We start from the raw sequence: 25092 nt of genomic DNA, 5'->3' as shown, positions 1-25092 counted from the left end.
TAGACCTGGTGCTTCAGTATACACTCATTTTAACACATCAGAAAGCTAAATGAACACCCACAGGCATCATGAGAGTTCTGAGACTATCAAAGATCAAAAAGTGAGTAGTGGCCCAATTCCTGGAACTCCCTACCCCTTCCCCAAAATAATTGGAATAATTTTCCCACTCTTGAGCCTATGAAATTACCCAGCCCATAAAAAATAACCATGTCATATTTCAGGGTCTCTTGCTTTCTGAGATGGCCCAGTCACTATCTGTGGGGCGTGCTTCTCTCTAAACAAATCCATTTCTTACCTATCACTTTGTCTTTCACTGCATTCTTTCTGCTCTGAGACACAAAGAACCTGATCCTCAGTAAGTCCAGACACCAGGTGAGTGATTCTAATGAAAAGACCATGGATTCAAGTTCCAATCAGAGGTGCACCATTTCAATGTCAGGTAATGAAGGGCCTTAAATTTCATACCATTACTCTTGGAAATGGCCCAGTATAGGTTTTTAAACAGGGAGTAACATAGATTTGGGAGTCTGTGAGGAAGACAGAGGATACAATGAGCTAGATGCAAAAGAAACTGATGGGGGTCACCTTGTTCCTAGTTCCAGAAAAGATAGGTGATTCACACTACAATCATACGAGATTGATACCAACTACTCATTCCTAGTGGGGAAGGGTCATTCTTTTCTTGAGATCAAATCACTTAAATACATCAATTAAGAAATCTTGGATGCTTGGCAAGCAGAGAATCAAGGCAAAATAGGGAAAAGGTTTGAGAGCTACTTTATCATTCAGGTTAGATGGGGTACATGAACTACCTTATACCAGTGGCCACCACTCTAAGGAGGAGAATCCTTACCCACCAAATTCAGTCTCTCTTCTTTGGCAAAACCCAGACAACAGCCTGTTTTGAGGCTTCCATGTCAGTCTCCATGCAGGCCAGCCCATCTACTTTTTTTTTTTGGTAGATGAAGGCTTGTTTTTATTGAATGAGTGATCTATGCAATTGCTGAGGCCACTATGTACAGAGAAAAAGGGGAGAACTTTATTTCTTGGTCTCTTCCTTCTTGGACAGAGTCTTGATGATCTCCTCCTTTTTGGCCTGGAGATGCTCTTCATGGTGCTTGCGGGCTTCCTTGGTCTTAGACCTGCAGGCCTCAGCCTGGTCCACCAGAAGTTTCTTATGAGTCTTGTCTGCCTTCAGCTTGTGGATATGTTCCCTGGGGATCTGCTTGTTTTTGACCATGTTATCCTTCACCTTCAGGTACAGGCTGTGATATATGTGGTGGTCAATCTTCTTAGATTCACGGTACCAGCTGAGCAACTGGCATAGAATTATCATCCTCCTCATCCAGGTTACCTTCTCGGGCATTTGAGCGTTGGCAGTACCCTTTGGCTTACCTATGCCTATATGCCTGCCCTTCCGGTGAGCCAAGATGTTTTCAGGCATCAACCCCAGGAATGGACAGTCACAGGCTTCCCCATGATCAGCCCATCTTTGATCAGCTTCCAGATCTGCTGATGGGAGTTGGCATTGGTGATTTCATTTGTCTCACTGGGGTCCAACCAGACCTTCTTTTTGCCACAGCGGAGGACCCTGGAGGCAAGCCTCTCCTGAAGTCTGAGCATACTCATGGCTGTGGCTGCAGTGGCCAAAAAACGTATTATTTTTTTTTTCACTGATGAATTGACATTTGTGGAGCCCCTTTCTTGTATTAGGGTTAGGGCTAAATAAAGTTACAAAGGATGAATAGGGGCTGTCTCATGGAGCTCTTCAGCCCATCTATCAATACCATTTTTCTGCAAAGGGGAACAAGTTATTACTCACTTTCCATGATTCACTTCTCTACAGCTACACCCCTACCACCCAAGTCCCAGCCACAAACATTTCTCACCTGGATCTTCTATGAATTGGGCTCCTAACTGGACTCTCTACTTTCATCTTTGTCCCCTTTCAATTTATTCTTTACAGAGTAGCTGGAAACATCATATTAGTCCTTTTATCAAAACTTTTTAATGGCTTATTATTTCCTTCTGCATAAAGGTCAAATTCTTAAGTAAAAGACTATGCATTATGGCATGACCCCTATTCCCCCCACCTTCTTACTTTTCCCACTCTTTCCCCAGTCTCTTCCTCCTCAAATATGCTAAACACTGTCAGACCTCAGGGCCTTTGCTCTTGCTGTTCACTGTGTATGGCACACTTTTCCCAGACCCACAAAGTTTTTCTCTTACTTTCTTTGGGTCTGTCTGTCCTCAAATGTCAGCTAATCTTGTAAACAGATAACATATGGGGCCCTCAGAGAAAAAGAACGAGGCATGGCTTTCTTGACATAAGAGAATCCATTTTTGGCCTAAGCCATTTTGTGATCTAAGCCTGGCCAAAATTGTTGCCCTTGAACAGGTCTCAGTAATTAATGAGCTTAAGTCATGTTCCAGTGTCAGAGCTGGACCATAAAGAAGGCGAAATGCCAATTATTGATGCTTTTGAACTGTGGAGAGTCCCTTGAATTTGAGAGTCCCTTGGACAGCAAGGAGATGAAACCAGTCAATCCTAAAGCAAATCAACCCTGAATATTCACTGGAAGGACTGATGCTGAAGCTGAAGCTCCAATACTTCGGCCACCTGATGCAAAGAGTCAACTCAGTGGAAAAGACCCCGATGCTGGGAGATTGAGGGCAAGAAAAGTGGGTGACAGAGGATGAGATGGTTGGATGGCATCACTGACTCAACGGACATGAGTTTGAGCAAACTCTGGGAAATAGTGAAGGACAGGGAAGCCTGACATGCTGCAGTTCATGGGGTCACAAAGAGTCAGACAGGACTTAGCGACTGAACAGCAACAACAAGGGAACAAAAGAAGGCAGGAACAAAGGAAAAGCAGTCAAGAAACAATAGTTCAGTGCTAAAACAGAGTCTTTTAACAATCTGATATATATCTTTGAGCTGTTCTTCAGGAACTAAGGTCTCCACCTTAGTGGCTTCCCTTGTGGCTCAGATGGTAAAGAAGCTGCCTGCAATGCAGGAGAGCTGGGTTCGATCCCTGAGCTGGGAAGATCCCCTGGAGAAGGTAATGGCTACCCACTCCTGTATTCTTGCCTGGAAAAGTTCATGGATAGAGGAGCCTGGAAGGCTACAGTCTATGGGGTGGCAAAGAGTTGGACACAACTGAGCAACACACAAGGTCTCCACCCAGGTGGAGGATGGTAACTGTCAATACATGCAAAGATCCCAAACTGGTTGGAACCTAAGGAATGATAATGTTGATGTGTTCTGACCTTCAGTCAACTAAAGCTTGGGGTCTGGCAAGCTTTGTGCCAATTCTATGCTGAATTCTCTTTAACTTGAACCCCTTCATGAATATGCATGTTCCCATAGTTCAAAACTTCCCCAATTTTGCTGTTTGGGGACATACTGCTGTGGGAAAAATCCATAGCGTTCTCCTTACTTGCTGCAAGACATAAATCATTCCTTCTCCCACTCTTTGACTTGCTTGTGGTTTTTTGTTTTTGTTTTTGGCTGCACCACATGGCTTGCAAGATCTTAGTTCTCTGACTAGGGATTGAACCCAGATCCTCAGCAGTGAAACCAGAGTCCTAACCACTGTGATAGGAATGTGTGTGTGATAAGTCACTTCAGCCGTGTCTGCCTCTTTTTCAACTTATACAGTGAAGCCCGCTAGGCTCCTCTGTCCATTGGATTTTCCAGGCTACAATACTGGAGTGTAAAAACAAACAAATAAACAAAAGAATACTGGAGAGGGTTGCCATGCCCTCCACTAGGGGATCTTTCTTGCCCAGGGATCAAACCCACGTCTCTTATGTCTCCTGCACTGGCAGATGGATTCTTTACTAGTGCCACCTGGGAATAGGAATAGACTAGAATAGTTATACAGGTAGCTGTGAAAGTTCCAGTTTTTGTTCTTCAGTTGCTAAGTCATGTCCAACTTCTGTGACCCCCATGGATTGCAGCACGCCAGGCTTCCTTGTCCTTGTCTCCTGGAGTTTGCCCAAATTCATGCCCAGTGAGCTGGTGATGCTATCTAACCATCTCATCCTCTGCAATCCCCTTCTCCTTTTGCCTTCAATATTTCCTGGCATTGTTACCCAAAGGAGGTGTGTGCGTGGGGGGTCCAGCTGCTCAGTGCTCAAAAGCCAATAAGCAGACCAGGTTGGTGGAAAGCAAAGTTTGCTTTATTTCAGACGCTGGCAACTGGAGGGGCGGGTAGCAGATATCTGTCCAAAGGCCAATTCCCCCAGCTCCCTGCCAATAAGGAGCGGATGAGAGTTTTTATAAACAGAGTGGGTTGGGGGGCAGTGGGTTATATGCAGAAACAGCAGAGTCATCTCTAACAGTCATGTTCAATTGGTCATCAGTTGTCTGACCAGCATCATCTTGGTTGTTTTAGGTACAGTTAATCTTCAGTTCCAGGGTGCATTTGTTCCCATTTCTTTGAGGTCAGTTCTCAGAATTGTGGCAGCTCAAGTATTGGGTACGGTCTGGTCAGCATGTAGTTAACTTCTCCACCTGGTGTTTTGGTATCTGTAAGACAGCTCACAGGATATGGCTCAAAACATTATCTATAGCTCTTGAGAAAGAACTAAAAGTCCTTGACTATGCTTAGTGACTGCATTATTATTTAGTCTCCTTTGTTTTCCTTTGTTTCCACATTTCTCACTTCTCTGATTAAACTTATTCTTTGACTAAAGTTTTCCACAGGCAAAAGGCAGGCAGAGGACATGGTGCGGGGGGGTAGTCAAGGACCATATGCTCCTGCTCTGTTTCAACATCAGGGTCTTTTCCAATGAGTTGGCTCTTTGCATCAGGTGGTCAAAGTATTGAAGCCACCTCCAATGAATATCCAGGGTTGATTTCCTTTAGGACTGATATATAAAGGGAAACCTAGGAAACTTTGGGAGACCACTGTATGTCAATGATCACTCCAGAAAGCTATCAGAACAAGGTCATGAAACTAAGTAGTCTTGCTTAACTATAAAGCCAATAAGACCACAAGATACACCTCCGGGTCATTAGGTGAAAGAAAAATGTCACTACCCTTCTACTGATTTGAATAAGCACTATGATAACGCTAGTTTGACCCCATAGGGTCAGACACTGTCTTCCCGGTATGAAGGAGGAGCTAATGATGTAAGCCTGATGTCTACTCAAAGAAGGAGGTCTTTCCTACTCCAAAACTTTCCTTTGATTATAAAATTGTACCCCACTTAATCTTTGGGGCAGAGCTCCCTAGCCTGCCCACTTTCATCTCTTGCAAGCTTCCTATATTAATAAACCTACTTCTTGCCTATCAGTTTGTCTCTCAAGGAATTTTGTGATGAGACATCAAGAACTTGAGCTTCACTAAGTCCTAAAATCAGGTGTGTGATCTTAGCTGGAAGACCATGGGTTTTGCCAGGGTTCAAGTCTCAATCTGACATGAACAGTTTCAACTGGACTGCCAGGGAATTCCCACTGGTTGTGTTCTTTGGCTCGATACCCACCATAAAGACTGGTGACCCAGTCTTTTGCATAACAACCTGAGAGGTTTTCCTTGACCATCTAATATGAAATAGTGCCCATCCCAACACACTGCCTCCCTCTTTCCCTACTTTTTCTTCATAGAACTTATCACATCCTCAGCTTTTACTGCTGTAAATATGTTTCTTAGCTATCAACTCCTCATCCACTTCAGCCCACTAAGAAAGTTAAGTTTCAGGAGAGGAAAGGGCTTTGTTTGGTTCACTGTAATATCCTCTGCACCTAGAACACTGTCTAGTACTTCAGTTCAGTTCAGTCGCTCAGTTGTGTCCGACTCGTTGTGACCCCATGAACTGCAGCACACCAGGTCTCCCTGTCCATCGCCTTAGCAGACATATATTTATTGAATAAACGATTGAGTTCCAGTTTTGACTTTTAGAAACCTCATACCAGCTTTCTGATCCCGTCTCCTCAGGCTAATGGTGACAGATCAACTAAGGTGCGATTCTCCCAAGTATGGTGAGCTAGCAGTTAATCTTTATTGGACACTTACTCAGAGCCAGACACATGACTAAGAGCTTTACATGATTTTCCTCATTTAATCCTCACAAAATGAGGGGGTAAATACTATTATTCTCATTTTACTGATAAGGAAATGATGCACAGAAGTGTTACGTTACTAATATGTGGTGTAGCTGTGAAGTCCTAGCACGCAAGCAGTGACTCTACGTCTGTACCCTTAGCCACACAGTCTAGATGGCAGGGGCGTCTGTGAGGCTCTGAACTAAATACAGCAGGCTGGATGGACCCAGAGAGAGGAGACAAGATTGAAGCAGACACAGCAATGAAAGTCCAAGAGAGCATTTTGAGAAAATGTTTATCTCCTTGCATTTTTAAGTTGATATCTAATTTGTCTTCCAAAAGAAGGCTGAGGACCAAACAATTGATGCTTTCAAACTGTGGTGCTGGAGAAGACTCTTGAAAGTCCCTTGGACTGAAAGGAGATCAATCCTAAAGGAAAACTACCCTGAATATTCATTGGAAGGACTGATGCTGAAGTTGAAGTTCCAATACTTTGGCCACCTAACCTTGAAGAGCAGACTCATTAGAAAAGACCCTGATGCTGGGAAAGATTGAAGGCAAAAGAAGAGGGCGGCAGAGGATGCGATGGTTAGATAGCATCACTGACTCAATGGTCATGAATTTGAGCAAACTATGGGAGACAGGGAAGGACAGGGAAGGACAGCACACCCCCTGGTGTGCTGCGGTCGATGGGGATGCAAAGAGTCAGACACGACTTAGTGACTGAACAACATCTAAAAGTTTTCATCATAAATTGGAATTGTTGCAATGAATGTAAATCCTGGGAAATTGTCAGTCAGTTCAGTTGCTCAGTCGTGTCCAACTCTGTGACCCCATGGACTGCAGCATGCCAGGCTTCCCTATCCATCACCAGCTCCCAGAGCTTACTCAAACTCATGTCCATAGAGCTGGTGATGCCATCCAACCATCTCATCCTCTGTCATCCCCTTCTCCTCCTGCCTTCACTCTTTCCCAGCATCAGGGTCTTTTCCAGTGAGTCAGTTCTTCACATCAGGTGGCCAAAGTAATGGAGTTTCAGCTTCAGCATCTGTCCTTCCAATGAATATTCAGGACTGATTTCCTTTAGCATGGACTGGTTGGATCTCCTTGCTGTCCAAGGGACTCTCAAGAGTCTTCTCCGGCACCACAGTTCAAAGGATCAATTCTTTGGCACTCAGTCTTCTTCATGGTCCAACTCTCACATCCATACGTGACCACTGGAAAAACCATAGCTTTGACTAGATGGACCTTTGTTGGCAAAGTGATGTCTCTGCTTTTTAATATGCTGTCTAAGTTGGTCATAACTTTTCTTCCAAGGAACAAGCATCTTTTAATTTAATGGCTGCAGTCACCATCTGCAGTGATTTTGGAGCCCCCCAAAATAAAGTCTGTCACTGTTTCCATTCTTCCCCCATCTATTTGCCATGAAGTGATGGCATCATCAACTCGATGGACATGAGTTTGGGTAAACTTCAGGAGCTGGTGATGGACAGGGAGGCCTGGCATGCTGCAGTCCATGAGGTCGCAAAGAGTCTGACATGACTGAGCGACTGAACTGAACTGATGGGACCAGATGTCATGATTTTAGTTTTCTGAATGTTGAGTTTTAAGCCAACTTTTTCACTCTCCTCTTTCACTTTCATCAAGAGGCTCTTTAGTTTTTCTTCACTTTCTGCCATAAGGGTAGTGTCATCTGCCTATCTGAGGTTATTGATATTTCTCCCAGCAATCCTGATTCCAGCTTGTGCTTCATCCAGCCCAGTATTTCTCATGATGTACTCTGCATAAGTTAAATAAGCAGGGTGACAATATACAGCCTTGACATACTCGTTTCCCGATTTGAAACCAGTCTGTTGTTCCATATCCAGTTCTAACTGTTGCTTCTTGACCTGCATACAGATTTCTCAGGAGGCAGCTCAGGTGGTCTGGTATTGCAATCTCTTTCAGAATTTTCCACAGTTTGTTGTAATCCACACAGTCAAAGGCTTTGGCATAGTCAATAAAGCATAAGTAGATGTTTTTCTGGAACTCTCTTGCTTTTTCGATGAAATTGTAAATTGTAAACAATGACAATTTAAGATAAAACTTAAATCATTCGTCATAGGATCTACATAACAACTGAATAACCATCATCCGTTTAAAATTACATAAATGAGGTCTTCAACATTCTGTAATTCTACACTGTTCTTTTATAACTTATATTTATGTTCTACTTCCCCATAGAATGGTATCCAAATGTAATATGTTTTATGTTTGAAAAACATTTTACTGATCACATCTTTGCAATAAAAATATGTATATAGGTCAAATTTTAAACTATTTTCTGTAATTGTATGACTGTATTAGAAAGAATTCTTCTGAACTAATTATTATAGTCATCTTTAACATGTACCTGCTCAAAATGACATGATTACAAATTTGATAATACATAAACATAAAAGGTAAAATTTTACTGGAAATGCAACTCTCAATGAGACAGATGGAGCTTCTCTACCAATTAATTCATGTATCTGAATGACTACTTCTTACTGTTAAGATAAAAGGTTTCCCTTTCATTTCCTTTTTGTTTTAGTTGATACAGTGCTGAGGAATACTACTCACAAAAATATATGATAATGCTGGTAGTTTTGTTAGAAGACTATTACTCAGTTCTTTGGTTTTATGGACAAAAAAATGCTACCTGCTATTTCAGTAAACAAAGAATGTTGCCTGCAAGAATTCCCTGCTGCCCTTGTGGTTAGGAATTTGTGCTTTCACTACAGTGTCACTGGGTTCAAATCCTGGTCAGGGATCTAAGATCCTGCAAGCTGCAAGTGGTCAAAAACCAAGAAAACAACAACAGCAAAAACAGAGAATGTTGCCTGCCATCAAGCCATCAGCTACTGCAGCCGCCCCAACATTGCGCCCTGAGAGGAATTTAGGATGGAGAAAATGAGCATACCGGCCCTAGATAGTAAGATGTTATATCAGAAGGAATTTCAATGAGCCCAGAATCTTACATCTTCCCATTCATAAAGAATTGATGTTTTTGAACTGTGGTGTTGGAGAAGACTCTTGAGAGTTCCTTGGACTGCAAGGAGATCCAACCAGTCCATCCTAAAGGAAATCAGTCCTGAATATTCATTGAAAGGACAGATGCTGAAGCTGAAACTCCAATACTTTGGCCACCTGATGCGAAGAACTGACTCACTGGAAAAGACCCTGATGCTGGCAAAGATTGAAGGCAGGAGGAGAAGGGGACGACAGAGGATGAGATGGTTGGATGGTATCACTGACTCAATGGACGTGAGTTTGAGTAAGCTCCGGGAATTGGAGATGGACAGGGAAGCCTGGAGTGCTGCAGTTCGTGGGGTCGCAGAGTTGGACACAACTGAGTGACTGAACTGAACTGAACTGAGTCACAGAGAAGCACTGAAACCATTAACTTGAGAGGCCTGTTTTTTGTGCTTAGCAGTAATATTTTCGTGTTTACTACATGTTTTGTTTTGTTTTTTTCCCCAGCAAAAACTCACTTATCTTGGCTTACCCCTTACTTCTTTGAAACAGTCCCTCAGAGTTCTGAGAGGCCTTTCCAGGTTATAGTCTTCAGCAATGTCCTTAAAAAAAAACCCCACATAATTCTCAGCTTTTAGGTTTTGCATTTTTTTTCATTGGACAGTTTCCTTCTCACTTTATGTCAAAAATCCAATAGTGTTCCTTCATCAGCTGACAGGTCAATTAGCTCCACTACTAATTTTGTTGAAAGCAAAGAACTTATAACCATTTGTCTTGCAAAAAAAATTGTTATTCTATCATTAGATTCATTAACTTTCTCAAGGGACCTTTAATTATACCGATCACTCTCACTGAGAGGCATTTAGGAAGAGATGAGAAATTCGAGATACTGTTAATTGCAACACATCTTTAGCATTAAAATATCACTTTAAATATATCTTAGCTGCAGCTGTAGCTTTAGCTCAATTTATTGTAAATAAGAATCATGCAAATTAGCAAGGCCAGTCCCTTTGTCAAACTAGTTAAATCAGACTTCAGTCAGAAAAATTTTCAAGTCAAATCAATGTGCTAACAGGTGTTATTGTGATCACAAATCATTTGTAAATTTCAAGCCACACATGGCACTAAGTTTTGATAGAAATCTGTTCTTAGATAAGGAGTAAAGCTCTTTCACTTTAGGTATTTTTTTTTAACTTTTCATTTTATATTGGAGTATAACTGATTGTTGACACTTTCAGGGTCACAGCAAAGTGACTCAGCTATATATAGTATGTATATATTCTCCCCCTCCCCTGTAACCAATCATCAGTTTGTTCTCTAAGTCTGTGAGTCTGTTTCTGTTTTGCAAATAAGTTCATTTGTATTATTTCTTTTCAGGTTTTGCATATAAACAGTATCATGATACTCCTCTTTCTGTGACTTTACTCAGTATGACAGTCTCTAGGTTCATTCATGTTGCTGCAAATGGCATTATTTCATTCTTTTTAATGGATGAGTAATATTCCATTATATATACATATATATATATACCCACACACACACACATATATATACACCATGTCTTCTTTATCCATTCCTCTGTTGGTTGATATTAGGTTGCTTCCCTGCACTGGCTATTGTAAACAGTGCTCCAGTGAACACTGGGTGTATGTATCCTTTCAGACTGTGTTTTTCTCTGGATATATGCCCAAGAATGGGACTGCAGGAGATGGTAGCTGTTTTTAAAGGAAACTCCATACTGTTCTCCATAGTGGCTGTACCAGTTTAAATTCTCAATTTAAGTTTAAACAGTGTAGGAGAGTTCCTTCACTTCAGGTATGTCTAACCTAGCTCCTTGCTTTAATCCAGGGCACACTCTCTTTGGCAAAATGCCACCTCTGACTTCACTTGGGATGGGAACTGTGAGATTTTTAAATGAAAGTTCCAAAGCAGGATTTAGACTACAATATAGCTGCTAAGTGCTGTGTTGTCGTTCCCCCTGCTAAAAATAAAGGTGTTTCTTTACTATACCTGTCTGCTATGCTCCAGTAGCAGCCAGGGACGCTTGGTCTCATACATGTTGAAGAAAAAGAAAAAAAAAAAAAAAAAGAAAGTTCCCGCCTGCTGCAACTACTGAGCCAGCCTGCTGCAACTAGCAAAGCCCCCCGTTAGGACTCAAGACTTTCACTGCTGTTGCCTGGGTTCAATTCCTGGTGAGGAATTAAAATCCTCTAAGAGGTTGTTGTTTAGTCGCTAAGCGTTGTCCAAGTCTTTTGAGACCCCATGGACTGTAGCGCCCCCCCCCCCCCGCCCCCAGACTCCTCTGTCCATGGAATTTTCCAGGTGAGCATACTGGAGTGGGTTGCCATTTCCTCCTCCAAGGGATCTTCCAGACCCAGCGATTGAGCCTGCAACTCTTGTGTCTCCTACACTGGCAGGTGGATTCTTTACCACTAAGCCACCCGGCAGCCCATACCTTGCCTTACCTCTTCCATTCGGCTGTTCCTCAGTTGTATTCTTATAACAAACCTGTAATGTAAGTGAGGTGTTTTCCTTAGTTCTGTGGGACGTTCTAGAAAATCTGTGAACCTAACGGGTACAAAGTGGCAAAAGAAAACAAAAAATTCCTTACTACCGCCCACTCTCTAAAATGCCTAAATTCAGAACAGCTCAGTAAAGTAAAAATACTACACTTACAATGTCTACTCCCACTCTTAACTATTTCTTTAGTCTTAAAGTTTCCCCGGGATGCACACCATGGTCTGCGAAGCACCAGTTTAGAGGAATGATTCCTAGAGCCTGGGAAGCCGGCTCGTCTTCCGTGTTTCCCCAGGGCTGGAGCAGCGGTCCACTCTGTTCGTTCCCTGCTGCTGCTGCTGCTAAGTCGCTTCAGTCGTGTCCGACTCTGTGCGACCCTATAGACGGCAGCCCACCAGGCTCCGCCGTCCCTAGGATTCTCCAGGCAAGAATACTGGAGTGGGTTGCCATTTCCTTCTCCAGTGCATGAAAGGGAAAAGTTAAAGTGAAGTCGCTCAGTCGTGTCCGACTCTTAGCGACCCCATGGACTATAGCCTACCAGGCTCCTCCGTCCATGGGATTTTCCAGGCAGGAGTACTGGAGTGGGGTGCCATTGCCTTCTCCGCTGTTCGTTCCCACTGAGCCCCAAATACAGTGGACTGGTCTTGGCCGCGGAAAGTACAGCAGAGGTTCAAGAAGTAATTTCCTCTCTGGAGGCTACAAAGCGGAGATTCAGCCACACTGCCTCGGAAAGAGGGGAAACCGGAACCCTTAGCAGGCACCCGGCGTGAAGTGGAGGGGCGAGGGGGAATGTTGGTGCAACGCAGCAACAGGGACGCTGGGACTGGCGGAGGCCGGAAATCGGCAACTGGACCTTCCTCGGGCCGGAAGTGAGAAAGGCGGGGCTTGTCTTGCTCCAGCAGACACTAGGCGGCCCTAGGGGGCGTCGGCATGGGGAAGAGTGTCTGTGTAACACTGCGGGCTGAGCGGAGGGAATGGGATGGGCGGGGTGTCGGTATAGGGGCGTTCGGGAGGGACGCGTATTGCTGTGACACTGCGGGGACTCTCTGAGGGGACGGGTGTCGGTGTGGCACCAGTGCACGCTGAAGGAGCCGGCGGAACCGGGTGGCCATGGGGATGTGGGCATTGCTGGACGCGATGTGGGAGATGCCGGCCGAGAAGCGTATCTTCGGGGCCGTGCTGCTCTTCTCCTGGACAGTGTATCTCTGGGAGACCTTCCTAGCACAGCGGCAGGTGAGCCTAGACAGGGCCCACCTGACTCCGACTCCCGGCCTGCCCTAAGCCAGCCTCGTTCTCCACTCCAAGTCCCTGGATGATTGCTGCGGCCACAGCAGCAGCCTTGACTCGATGGGTCCCTATGAGCCTCCTAGCTTGGCCCGATGGCAGGGTAGGCCTTGAGGGAATCCGGTGCTTCAGGATGTTTTCCGCAACGTGGTCATGCGCCTCAGGCCGATTAGGGCCTGGTCAAAGGGGAATCAGGGCTTCCGCCTTGTCAGGCCTGAGCTGTTGTACCTGCCCCACAGCTTCCTGAAGATTCTCGGACCCAGACTTACCTCCTTTATGTTTGGCAGCAACTCATAAGCCTTCAGAAGGAAGGTGCTGAAAGTTTAGAATCACAGCTTCCCCATGACATTTGTGTCTTGCTTAACCATAGGACTAGGAAGCCGTTTTCTGAAAATAAAGATTTCACAGTTCTTTCAAGGACCTGAACTCTTTTCTCTTAAAAAAAGAAATAAGTATATTGGTTTTTGCCCAAAGAACAGTATTTTCTTAAAAGCATATTTATTGTTTTTGTTCAAACAAACAGTAAAGTAGAAAGTGAAAGTTACCTAGTAACAGTTCTCTGGAGATAATCAGAATTAACAGTTTGATGGATTACAGATCTGAACCTTTTTTTTTTTCTGGCAGCACGGTACTGCTTGAGGGATCTTAAGTTTCCCTACTCGCCCTGGCAGTGGTAGGGCAGAAGTCCTAACCACTTAACCATCAGGGAATTCCTGAAATCTGAACTTTTAGATGAGATAGATTTTTAAGTGTAATTGACCATTTTAATTGACCAGTCTTTCCTGCTGGTTTTCTTCTATGTTGGCACTGAATTGTCAACTGTGATGGTGAGGAAAACCTTTCCTTTTTTGACTGCTGGAACCTTTCTCTTGAGCATTACATTCTTTTTCCTCTGCAAATTTTTCCTCTCAGATTGCATTCTGTATGAATCTTTAAATTGAAGATTTTAATTTTGCTATGTCTGTCAATGTCTGGATTCTATCTAGATTTCTTTTTTTAGTCCATGATATTCAAAGAGGTGTTAAGCTGTATAGCACTAGGTTCTCTGACTAAGCTCTTAGGATAGCTTCATTAGTACAGAATCTTTAGGCCTAGAGAAGTACCTTTGCAGAAAGTAAGCACACAGGATGTAGTGTCTAAATTGAAGATGGGGTATTGAACATCTACCTGTCTTTAATAATAAGCTTAGTTATAGTAACTACTTTTTGATAGTCTTCTTTATTCAATTATGCTTTAATGTAATGCCAACTATCAAGGGATTGTTAAGGTGTCCAATAATAAATAGAAAAGCCATTTGTTATAAAACCATTGTAGAAAATGCTGTCCATTATATTATTTGGAATCTGTTCCCTCTATTATGTACCATTAGAGTTTGGTATAATAAGAGTTTCTTTCTTGAAGACCTGATCTGTTTCTGTCATTTCTCAAACTTCCCTTAATTTGGCTGCTAGAATCAAATTTAATGACTAGTCCCAGTAGCTGTGAATGTCCATGGTTAGCATATTTACTTTCTTCTATCCAGGGATTTGTTTTCTGTGTTATAGGATATATGTTATTCCTGGAATGATTGGTAGCCTTTGTAATGTTACAATTTTGGTTTACCTGTGCAAACTTAAGTATGATGACGGCTTTGATTTTAATTTCACCTAGTCAACTAGTTTCAGGTTCTCTCCTTTTAGTTTCTTCCACCAGTTGTTTTAGTGGTCAGTGTATTTGAACAAATGCAGTATTTGTGTATGTATAGAGCAAATTCATCAGGCTTAAGTGGCAAATTAATGTTATAAGCTAGTCAATGTTTGATTGTAAACAACTATTGTAATAAGTAACAAGTTGGCTTGACTGTTTCCTTAAGGTGTTTTCTTCAAAATATTTCAGAGACGGGTATATAAAACTACAACTCACGTACCGCTGGAGTTAGGACAGATCATGGATTCAGAAACATTTGAGAAATCTCGACTGTATCAGCTGGATAAAAGTACTTTCAGCTTCTGGTCAGGACTCTATTCAGAGGTTGAAGGCACTGTGAGTACCTTACTTCTTGGAGAGACAATCTCTCAAATTATTTAATACCTTGTAATGTTTATTTTCATTTTTGTGTTTTGTGACACAAAAGAGGGTAGGTACCACACCTACAAATCCCGGAATACCCTCTTAACCTTTATTGTTTATAGTAATGAGTGGGAGCAAAAGAGGCAGAAACATAACTGTCTATAGACAGTTGAAAATTGTGGAATATGGTAACTGTCACCCTGAGGCCATGTATGAAAAAGAACCTTACATTGTAAGTTATTTTTGTAGCAATTTCAACTTGTCTTCTTGCCTCACTCATAACTCTAACCTGTCTTCCACATTGCACCCCAAGGAATCCTTAAGCACAATTTTGATCATGTTATTCTACATAAAACCTTTTGCTGGCCCACTGTTTCCTTCAGAGTAGTCTAAATTTCCTGGCATGATTTAAGAGGTCCTTTTGGCCGGGGCATTGCTTACTTGAGCCTCATCTTTTTATTCCTTCCCCAAAATTCTTCCCACTCCTTTATTGTCCATCTCACACCCAGATTGGTTTCTTATGACCTTGAGTCTTTTCACATGCTGGTATCTCTGTCTAGGCAGCCCTTTTTGTCCCCCTTCATCTCCACTCTTTCACTAGGGCCTGATTAATCCTACTCTTCCACTAGGATCCAGCTGAGACATTATCTCTTCTAAGAAACTCTTTGAAATTTCCCCATCCCTCAAGTCTGGGTTAGGCAGCATTATTCCCATCAGAGTATTTACTTAGCACATTGTATTGAATTTCCCTGTTTGGATGACAGACTGGTAGTTCCTTAAAGACAGGTTACTTTAAAGTCTTGTTCATCATTTTATACCTAGTATCTGGCATATAGTAAGCATATAATTCGTATTTACTGAATGAAGTAATGAGTGACAGATAGTTTTTACTTAGTAAAACAGGGCCAGTCTTTCCCCATACTAAAAGAAGAGAGGCTGTAGAGTACAGAGCCGTTTCTCTGTCTTCTTGTGGTCTTTCCTGGCCCCTGACCCTGGTACTTTTTTAGCCAATTTTCCTAACTGCCCCTCCACAGATATCTGTATGTCTGTTTCTGTACTGTCTGTGTATATAAAACTGTGCTTTACCCATAAAATGAGTAAGATTTTTTCACACCCCTACCCATAAGACTGATTCTTGGTTTTCCACCCCTGAGAACCATGGATCCTGGAGAAGGAAATGGCAGCCCACTCCAGTATTCTTGCCTGGAAAATCCCATGGTCAGAGGAGCCTGACATGCTGTGTCCATGGGATCACAAAGAATTGGACATGACTGAGCAAGTAAACAGCAGGAACAATGTAAAGTGCATGCTGTTGAGGTTCAGAGCTGACTGAACTGCAGTGGCTTGAGTTTGAATCTCAGCTCTATCATACTAGCTTTGTGACCTCAAGCAAGTCATTCAACATTTTCTGTGCCTAAAATTTTTCATTAAAATCGTATGATAATAATAGTTCCTCATTCATGTGTTGTTGAGAGGATTGAAAATTAGTTAATATATGTAGGATGCTTAGAACAATGCCAGATCCACTGTAAGTGCTCTGTAAGTGTTGGCTATTGTGTTTTTTATCATCATAGTCATGGCTATCACTAACCCCCCAGAACTCTTTTATTTATTTATGTTTTTATTATTTTTATTTTATTTATTTATTTTTTAAAGACAGATCTGCTACTCTTTATCCATTTATAAAACTTAGCTTAAAACTCAGCACCATTCTGTTATCCTGAAATGTGACTCATTCTGTGTATCTATCATATATCTAACTGAGCCAAAACACCATACTCGACTTATTTCATTAGGCACAAAATTAAGTTATATAAGTTAAATTTTGTTGAAGTTTTTAAGAGCTACTAGTGATAAATAGTGGAGAAGGCACTGGCGACCCACTCCAGTACTCTTGCCTGGAAAATCCCATGGACAGAGGAGCCTGGTAGGCTGCAGTCCATGGGGTCGCTAAGAGTTGGACACGACTGAGCGACTTCACTTTCACTTTTCACTTTCACGCGTTGGAGAAGGAAATGGCAACCCACTCGAGTATTCTTGCCTGGAGAATCCCAGGGACGGGGGAGCCTGGTGGGCTGCCGTCTATGGGGTCCCACAGAGTCGGACACGACTGACGTGACTTAGCAGCAGCAGCAGCAGCAGTGATAAATAGTACAATATAGAGTGATATATACATGAATAGAATCCAGAAGTTTATATTAATGAAAAATGGGTATATATTTAAAAAAAAATAGACTAGACTATTTTGTAGAGCAGTTTTAGGTTGACAGCAAAACTGAGTGAAAAGTACAGACATCCCCATATACCCCGTGCCCCCACATATGTGCAGAACTCTCCCACTGTCAACATCCTGAGTCACAATGATGTTTGTTTCAATGGATTAACCTACACTGACACATCGCTGTCACTCAGAATCCATAATTACATTACCATCGCCCTTGGTGTTTTCCATTCTGTAGGTTTGGACCAAAGTATAATGACAAATAGTCACCATTACTGTACCCCACAAAGTAGTTTCACTGCCCTGTGCTCTGCCTGTTCATCCCTGCCTGCCCTCTCATCCTCGGCAACAACTGATCTTTTTATTATTCCCATAGGTTTGCCTTACCAGAATGTCATGTAATTGGAATCTTATAGCTTATAACCTTTTCAGATTGGCTTCTTTCACTTAGTAATAGGCACTCAAGTCTCCTGTGTCTTTTCATGGCTTGATTTTATATTCTTTTTTGAGAGAATGCTCTGTCATAATTTCTCCAGAACTCTTTTAGATCCCTCAATATCACTAAGAGAAAGATTCCAAAATGGAAAATAAGGTTTTAGGTACTTTCACTGTAAGCATCTTTGCTGCAAACATTTTCTTCACATAACCAATTGACTGTAAGGCATTTTTGCCGTAAAAGATAAAATAATGAAAAATAAAAGAGGGACATTAGAAAAGACATAATGAAGCATGTAAAATTAATACCAAAATTAAGAAGACATTATTGCAAAATGCAGAACATTTGAATGCATTTAAAATGTGTATGAATTTATGTCAATACTGTGTAATAACTAATATTATTTTGTGACTTGTACATAAGCATTTTTGTCTTCCAAGTTTTTTGTTCATAGTATTTTATACATTTTTTTCTTGTTGATTTGTCTCATTGTTTAGTATTGCACTTTTTCACTAAAACTTTTTCCATTGTTAAGAGAAGTATTGGTTTGCAAATACTAGGATGCATATTTGTAATTGAGCCCTGTATTGCTTTGTTAAAGCCTCTATACTGTATTTTTTTTTCTCATGTATTGTAATATGTCCACTGATAGATGTTCCAAAATTCGATGGGAAATATGGGTTCAACTGTGCACCTTTGAGAGCCTAAATGCCTTTCTCCTGTGAAGTAGTGTGTTTCAAAGTAAGAAGCCAATTCAGTAAAGCCATCAATAACATCACTAACTGCAGGTTATGCTAACTAATTTTAGCCAGTTGAAACCAAACTGTCAACCCCCAAACTGTCAACCAGTTGTTTTATCTTTCACAATGAAATTTCTTTACAGCCAATTGGATATGCAGTGAAAATGTTTGCAGCGACATATTTAAGGCAAAGAAGCTTATGGTGAAAATACAGACACGTGAAAGTAATTGAGATTGGCTACCATAATTGTCTCACCAGTTAAAGAAACCAGCTGTTTGTAGCTTTGTTAAATGATTATAGAATTGTCTAGTAAGTCACAAAATTTGCATTGACAAATATGTATTGTTAAGACTAGTGTGGTTAGAACTGAGTTGTTAGGAACCTCTCTAATTTCCTTAAGATTATGGAAAATGGCAAAGATTCTGGAAGTGTTAAATCTTGGCATTTTAGGCAAATTAATAAATGGTCTGAAAAATAAAATTATATTGCCTTTTGGGGTACACAGTGATTGCTAGCAATAAGTCTTTTCAGAATTGACTTTTTATTATATTTTTACTAGTCCAAAGCAAGTTTATTTACTGAAATATTGAGGATTAATATTAAAACTCAATTCCTTCCAGCCAAGCCAGGAAAGGTATACATGTTTGATATATGTAGATTGTATCTGGTTTTGGCTAGTTTATCTGAAGCATTTCCTCTATTAGAGACATGGTCCAAATAGGAAATCAGCCTTCAGATGGAAGTAGAGGGGCAGAGTTTAGACACTGTCCTCTTCCCTCATTGATGTTTGATTCTTTGAAATTCATTCACTTACCTCTACAAAGCCATTATACGATGACAGGGAAAATATTTTCAGTCTCCTTGGCTGTCACGTAAACTGTTCTAGGAAAGATAGGTGGTAGCTTGTTTATGATGCTTAGTGGCCGTGGGAATGGCTCAGTTTGTTTAGGAGATGACAGAGGTAGGGAGAATCCATATATAGAATGAGAGACCTTTGTAATGTGCTATGGCTCAAACTAGAAGCTGAACTGATGGACTAAAGCTGGGAACAGTAACAGTCATCTTCATAATAATTGTATGGGTTGTGATTTTCACTTCATATATTGCTTTTATATTTATTGTTTTGTTTGATGTTTACAACAGTGCTCTGAGGTTCTAGAAGGGCTTCCCAGGTGGCACTAGTAAAGAACTGGCCTGTCATTGCAGGAGGCCTAATCCCTTGGTCGGGAAGATCCCCTGGAGAAGGACTTGGCAATCCACTCCAGTATCCTTGCCTGGAGAATCCCATAGACAGAGGAGCCTGGGGGTACAGTCCATAGGGTCACACAGAGTCGGACATGACTGAAGCGACTTAGCACACACACACTGAGGTAGAAAGTATAGAGGCATTATTATTCTCTTTTTATGGATGAGAAAGCAAAGGCTCAGAGAAATTAAACAGCTTGCCCATATAATGGCCAGGAGACCCTCACTGCCAAATGAGAGAACTGAGTTTCAGACACTGCTCTTCTGAATCTAAAGAAGAAACCATTCTTGAAACTCTTGGGACTGCAACATGGATATAGTAAATTTATCCTTGGGGAATTAGTAAACTGTATTTGCCATTAGATAAGCATTTTGTGTTACTTTGAAATCCTGTTCTGTTTGAAAGCAAGTTCATTAGTTCCCATTTTGTGTTGATTAAAATTAATTGGTTTGTAAGTTTTGGTCACAAAGAAAAAGGACAAAGATTAATTTAGACTTTTTTTTTTTGCCATGCTACTTTCTACCCAAGGGAACATTAGAGGCCCATGTGACCAATTACAGATGCCACTGTTCACACAAATTTGACAGAGCACCCACATATAAAATGTCCCCGTTCTCTGAGACAACCTTTCCTGATATCTCATAGGTGTCACTAAAGAGCCCTCTCAAGAAATGGAATGGCTGGGGAGTAGAGTAGGGCGGAGTGGAAAATTTTCAAACTGTAGCTTCTCCAATTTCTGATCACTTCTGAGTGAGCAGTTCATCCTCTTTGAGTCTCACTATTTTTCCTCTTTTAAGATGAGAAGCAGGTAGATATTAAACCATATTTCATATGGTTTGTGGCAAGGACTGAGTAAGATAATATAAATGAAGCAATTAGTACAGTACTCAACACAAAGCAATGACTTAGTCATTGGATTTCTCTGGGCAAGTTACTTTAACATTTCTGAGTGCCAGTCGCCTTATCTGTAAGATAGAAATGACTGTGCTCCCTAGCCTGGCTGCTTTTCAAGACTTTGGTGAAATAATATATGTGAAAGCAGGTGACTTGTTTTTCTTGGCATCATTAGTTCTTTTTAAAGGACATCCTATCTATACAGAGAAACTTTAGTGTTGGCTGTGTTTTGTTTTTCGTTCCCCAAAGCATGTTAAACTACATTTGTAATAGCTATTTCCAAATGCATTCATAGTTCATATTAAAGCTACCCTTGATACTTACTTAAAAGCTGGACTTTTAATCATAGGTGTTCCAGCCTTTTTCCCAAAGCATTATACATCCTTAATTCTGCATTATTTATTAGCATTGAGAATAGGATGAAGGAAATGCCATTCCATGTCAATTAGTTCAACAAGTGGAGCATATACCACACAGAGTGGTGCCAAAGCACGTCCTCTGGGAAAATAGTTTATATCCAAGATTGAGTTAGTTAAAGTGGAAATGACTGGATGTAGAGTTAAGGGGGCCTTACTTTTAAAAAGCAGTTTATTAAAGTAGTGATTTTCAGACTTTGGTTGTACAGCACATCTAACTGGAGACTGACTCTCGGGCCCCTCTCCCAGTTGCTGATGCTGGTTCCGGGGTGGAACTGGAACCGTGTTTCTCACGGATTCCCAGGCAGTGCTGATGCTGCTGTCCAGAGACCATATTTAAGACCTGTGGTATTATATCAATCCCTTGCATACTGGTAAAACTCCAAAAGATGGGGACTTCTCTCGTGGTCCAGTGGTTAAGAATCTGCCTTACAATGCAGGGAATGTGAGTTTGATCCCTGGTTGGGGAACTAAGATCTCACATGCTGCTGGGCAGCTAAGCCCACACAACATAACTACTGAGCCCGTTGTGCTGCAACAAAAGATCCCACGTGCTGCAGCTAAGACCTGAGGTAGCCAAATGAATATTTTTAAAAATCTGAAAGACGAATAGATCAAGTATGAGTGAGATAGTGGGGAAAACAGGAATGCCCTAATGGGAGTGTAATTTGGTGTAAACACTTTAGAGAACAGACTGATAATGCCAGATAAAGTTAAAACCCACCACATATGGATCTAAAAAGATGTAGAGTGTAAAAAGCAAGTTGTAGCATGATAAATACAATATGATTTCATGTATATATATTCTTAAAAAGCATAGGTAAACCACTATATTAGGCTTTCCTGGTGGTTCCAGTGGTAAAGAATCCTCCTGCCAAGCAGGAGATACAGGTTTGATCCCTGGGTTGGGAAGATCCCCTGGAGAAGGAAATGGCAACCCACTCCAGTATTCTTGCCTGGGAAATCCCATGGACAGAGAAGCCTGGCAGGCTACAGTCCATGGGGTCAGACAGAGTTGGACATGACTTAGCAACTAAACAAGAATATCACTAGCACCAAACCACTATGTTATTTATGGATACATATATAAAAATGGAACGTGGATTGGAAGGACACCTGTGCAATGTATGATAATGCCCCAAATTCTCAAAGCCACAAGGAACCATGTCTGAATGGATGGGAATATTGTGCTTCTAACCAAGGAATGTGATCATTGTGTTTCCAAGGCTCCATAGGTGAAGAAACAGTATATTGACTCCTCTGGCCAGAATGCTTCCACAAACTTGATATCTGTTGTGAGAAGTCGTGTTTCATAAGCATATATTCTTTTCACATTTTTAAGAGCTGCTCCCTCATTCATATGTCTTGTTGGTTTGGTGAATATCTCTGTTCACTTTATCTTCTCAAGACAAAGGGTGGTGCTGAAAAGGGGCCTACTACTGTGAAACCCCGATTCCCACCTCAGGATTCACTTTTTCCTTATCCAAAAAATGGCTCTGATAGCCTATTCTGTCCCCCAGTTTTGTAGGTGGACATGTTTAGTTACACCAACACTAATACTTTGTCCTAACCAAGAGAGCTGTTTCCTTTCAAGGAAAAGCCCGTTATGGAGCCATAGAGCCTGGCTTAAATCCCATTTCTGTCACTGGTAGGAATTTTGATAAGTTGACTCAGTCATTCTAAGCTTAGTTCCTGATTCATAAGGTCTTTTGTGGTCTTTTGACAAAAGTTTTTTTTTTCTCTCTCTCTCTCTCTAAACAGCTTTATTGAGATAAAATAACATCCATATAAAATGTATAGGCAAAAAACTTTTGCTTAACAGTCCAACCTTAGTATCTCAGTTGGTTTGTATTTGTCTAAATGTGTATTTTATTCTAAATAAGATAGGTCTCTCTCTCTCTCTTTTTTTTAAACATACTCTCATATGGTAGTTTCTAGTACTGCTTAAATGTGACCAATCTATGCTTTGTTTTATAGCTTATTCTTCTCTTTGGAGGAATTCCTTACCTCTGGAGACTCTCTGGGCGCTTCTGTGGTTATGCTGGCTTTGGAGCAGAATATGAGGTATGTCGTTCATTAGCATATATTTGTCAGTCTTTTATTCTTCCTTGGCCAGCTTTCTACTCAAGTTAATTTTTTGGCTTCTACCTAGTGAAGGCTTCTCTGTGTAGTTCTCATCCACTTATGTTAAGATAATGCACATTACTGTAGTAAACTCCAGAATTTCAGTGGCTTATCACAGTAGTTTATTTCTCAATCACATAATAGTCCACTGTGAGTATTTTGGGAGTCAACAGGTGACATCCTTTTATGTGGTAAACCAGAGACCAGTTTCTTCTTATATGGCTCTGCTACTCCCTAAGTTCCCCTGTGTTCTCTGCATCCAACAGGCAGAAGGAATGAGAGGGTGGAGAAAGTGCATCCCCTTCTTAACTCCCTTGGCTCCGAAGTGACACCTGTCCTTGGCATTCACATTTCATTGGTGAACCAGTCGTTTAGTCTCAAATGCAAGGGAGCTGGGTGATGTAGCCTCTGGGTAGGCAGCTGATTCTTAGGAACTCCTCTGTGCAGTCAGTAAAAAAGTGAAGCATGAATTTTGTTGCACTTATGCTAAGCAGATCCTTGTGCTACAATGTATAGCAGATACTTTCAACAGAGACAGAATGTATCTCCTAGTATCTCCACTGAGCTCCTTGAGTTGGCGGCACACTCTTCTGAGAATTGGAGGTACAGTGTTAGAATCAAAGCCTTAGACCTGAGACTTTGCCTGTAATGGATGCTGGGACACTGTTTTTGACTTTTTCTCGGTAATTACCAAGTCTGTTTTCTCCTTCCTGTTTATTTGAAATGATGTGTCTCTTCAACATGACGTGTGTAGGTACCTTGGGCTTTAATTCACCTCATCCTGCGTCGCTTTTTGTATACCATTTTCTAAGAAAGCCACACTCTTTTAAGACCTCTTCTTCCTGTGATATCTCTGTACCTTTGTAGACATGTCCTGACCTGCCATTGCACAATTGCTGTTTACTTGCTTGTTCTCTGCATTGTTTTTTAAACAGTTTAAGGTGATTTTCTGTAAACATAACTGGTTCCTAAGAGGCCTTCTCTGACCACTATCAGCTAAAATAGCATCCCTCTGTCACTCTTTAGTGAAGCACATCACCTTATTTTATTTTCTTTACAAATGCATTTACCACTGGCTGCATTTATCTTTACTGTCTAAGCCACCAGGGAAGCCCTCCATTTATCTTATTGTTTGTTTACTTTTGATCTATCACCCTGACAAAACTTTTAGGTTATAAGGGGACAGAGACCTTACATATTTTCTTTGCTGCTGTGACTTCACTGCCTAGAACAATGCTAGTCACAGAGTAGGTACTTCATAAATATTTGTTGAATTAATGAACCCAATCTATATACATATATATAAAAATATTCCTTACCTTAACAACAAGTTTTTTATATAATGTTCTTAGACATTATCTTTGCATTTAACAATGTTTTAGAGCTCTCTTTCTGTCTGTGTATGTAGATCTTCATTTTCTTTGATGGGTGCATGGTACTGGCAGCAGTCCTCACTCTGCACCATTCTGATATATACACATTTCAGTTTCCCTGGTTTAGTTACTAACACCAGCCCCTCAGCAGTTTCAAATTTCACTTACCACAATATGTTATGTGCGTAACTGCATAAAGTACAAGTTCCCTGCTAGCCCTTCACTTCACAAATCACTGTGCAAATAACAGATGCTCATTCAGTGACTGATCACATCACTGTTTTCAAATTCTGTCAGTGGCTGGTCACTGCCCAACTGCTGTTCAGTGATTCAGAGTGTGCAGTTGTGTTGTCTCCTGTCTCCCAGCTATAAACCCACATGACATTTTACAAAGATGGATCATTGAAAGAGGGAAGTGGCCAACAAAGATGAAAGTTTAGGGACTTCCCTGGTGGCCCAGTGGTTAAGAGTCTGCCTTCCAATGCAGGGGGCATGGGTTCCATCCCTGCTCTGGGAAGATCTCATATGCTGCGAAGCAACTAAGCCTGTGTGTGACACAACTGGAGAGCCCGTGTGCTCTGAATCTTGTGTGTTGCAACTGGAGAGAAGCCTGCAGGCTGCAACAAAGAGCCTATGTACCACAGCTAAGACCTGATGCAGCCAAATGAATAAATACTTTTAAAAAAAAGAAAGGAAAGAAATGAAAGATGATAACATTGGTATCGAAATTCACATCTAATGT

At 41.4% G+C, this 25092-nt stretch overlaps 1 protein-coding gene, 1 long non-coding RNA gene, 1 other non-coding gene and 1 pseudogene across 5 annotated transcripts in view; 2 read left to right on the top strand and 2 right to left on the bottom strand.

Annotated features, from left to right (window-relative positions):
• Positions 1 to 946: 946 nt before the first annotated feature.
• LOC145507440 (large ribosomal subunit protein eL19 pseudogene) lies at positions 947 to 1635 on the bottom strand (annotated as a pseudogene).
• Positions 1636 to 10415: 8780 nt separating this feature from the next.
• On the bottom strand, positions 10416 to 12415 carry LOC145507441 (uncharacterized). Of its 2 annotated transcripts, none has more exons than XR_014054867.1 (3): positions 12105 to 12415; positions 11726 to 12022; positions 10416 to 11617 (listed from the first exon to the last, which is right to left on the bottom strand). It is a non-coding gene; the product is annotated as an uncharacterized LOC145507441 (long non-coding RNA). The 2 variants fall into 2 exon arrangements; XR_014054868.1 differs by having other exon boundaries at positions 10416 to 11557; positions 11785 to 12022; positions 12105 to 12317.
• Positions 10976 to 11107, top strand: LOC145508091 (small nucleolar RNA SNORA63). Its single transcript, XR_014055353.1, has one exon. It is a non-coding gene; the product is annotated as a small nucleolar RNA SNORA63 (small nucleolar RNA).
• Positions 12416 to 12614: 199 nt separating the features above from the next.
• Positions 12615 to 25092, top strand: part of ZMPSTE24 (zinc metallopeptidase STE24) — a 42534-nt gene continuing 30056 nt past the window's right edge. The window contains exons 1-3 of one of the 2 annotated variants that reach the window (XM_081493976.1): positions 12615 to 12799; positions 14726 to 14872; positions 22831 to 22917. In XM_081493976.1, the coding sequence (XP_081350102.1) occupies positions 12677 to 12799; positions 14726 to 14872; positions 22831 to 22917 (357 nt within the window). In that variant the 5' untranslated portion in view covers positions 12615 to 12676. Of the gene's footprint in view, positions 12800 to 14702; positions 14873 to 22830; positions 22918 to 25092 lie in introns of both variants that reach the window. The other variant, XM_081493977.1, reaches the window with a different exon arrangement.

The sequence above is a fragment of the Giraffa tippelskirchi genome, chromosome 5, assembly GCF_054371585.1.
Source record: "Giraffa tippelskirchi isolate mGirTip1 chromosome 5, T2T-mGirTip1v1.2.pri, whole genome shotgun sequence".
NCBI classification, from domain to species: domain Eukaryota; kingdom Metazoa; phylum Chordata; class Mammalia; order Artiodactyla; family Giraffidae; genus Giraffa; species Giraffa tippelskirchi.
The sequence above is the reverse complement of the archived record's forward strand: the minus strand, read 5'-3'. Positions and strand labels throughout refer to the sequence as shown.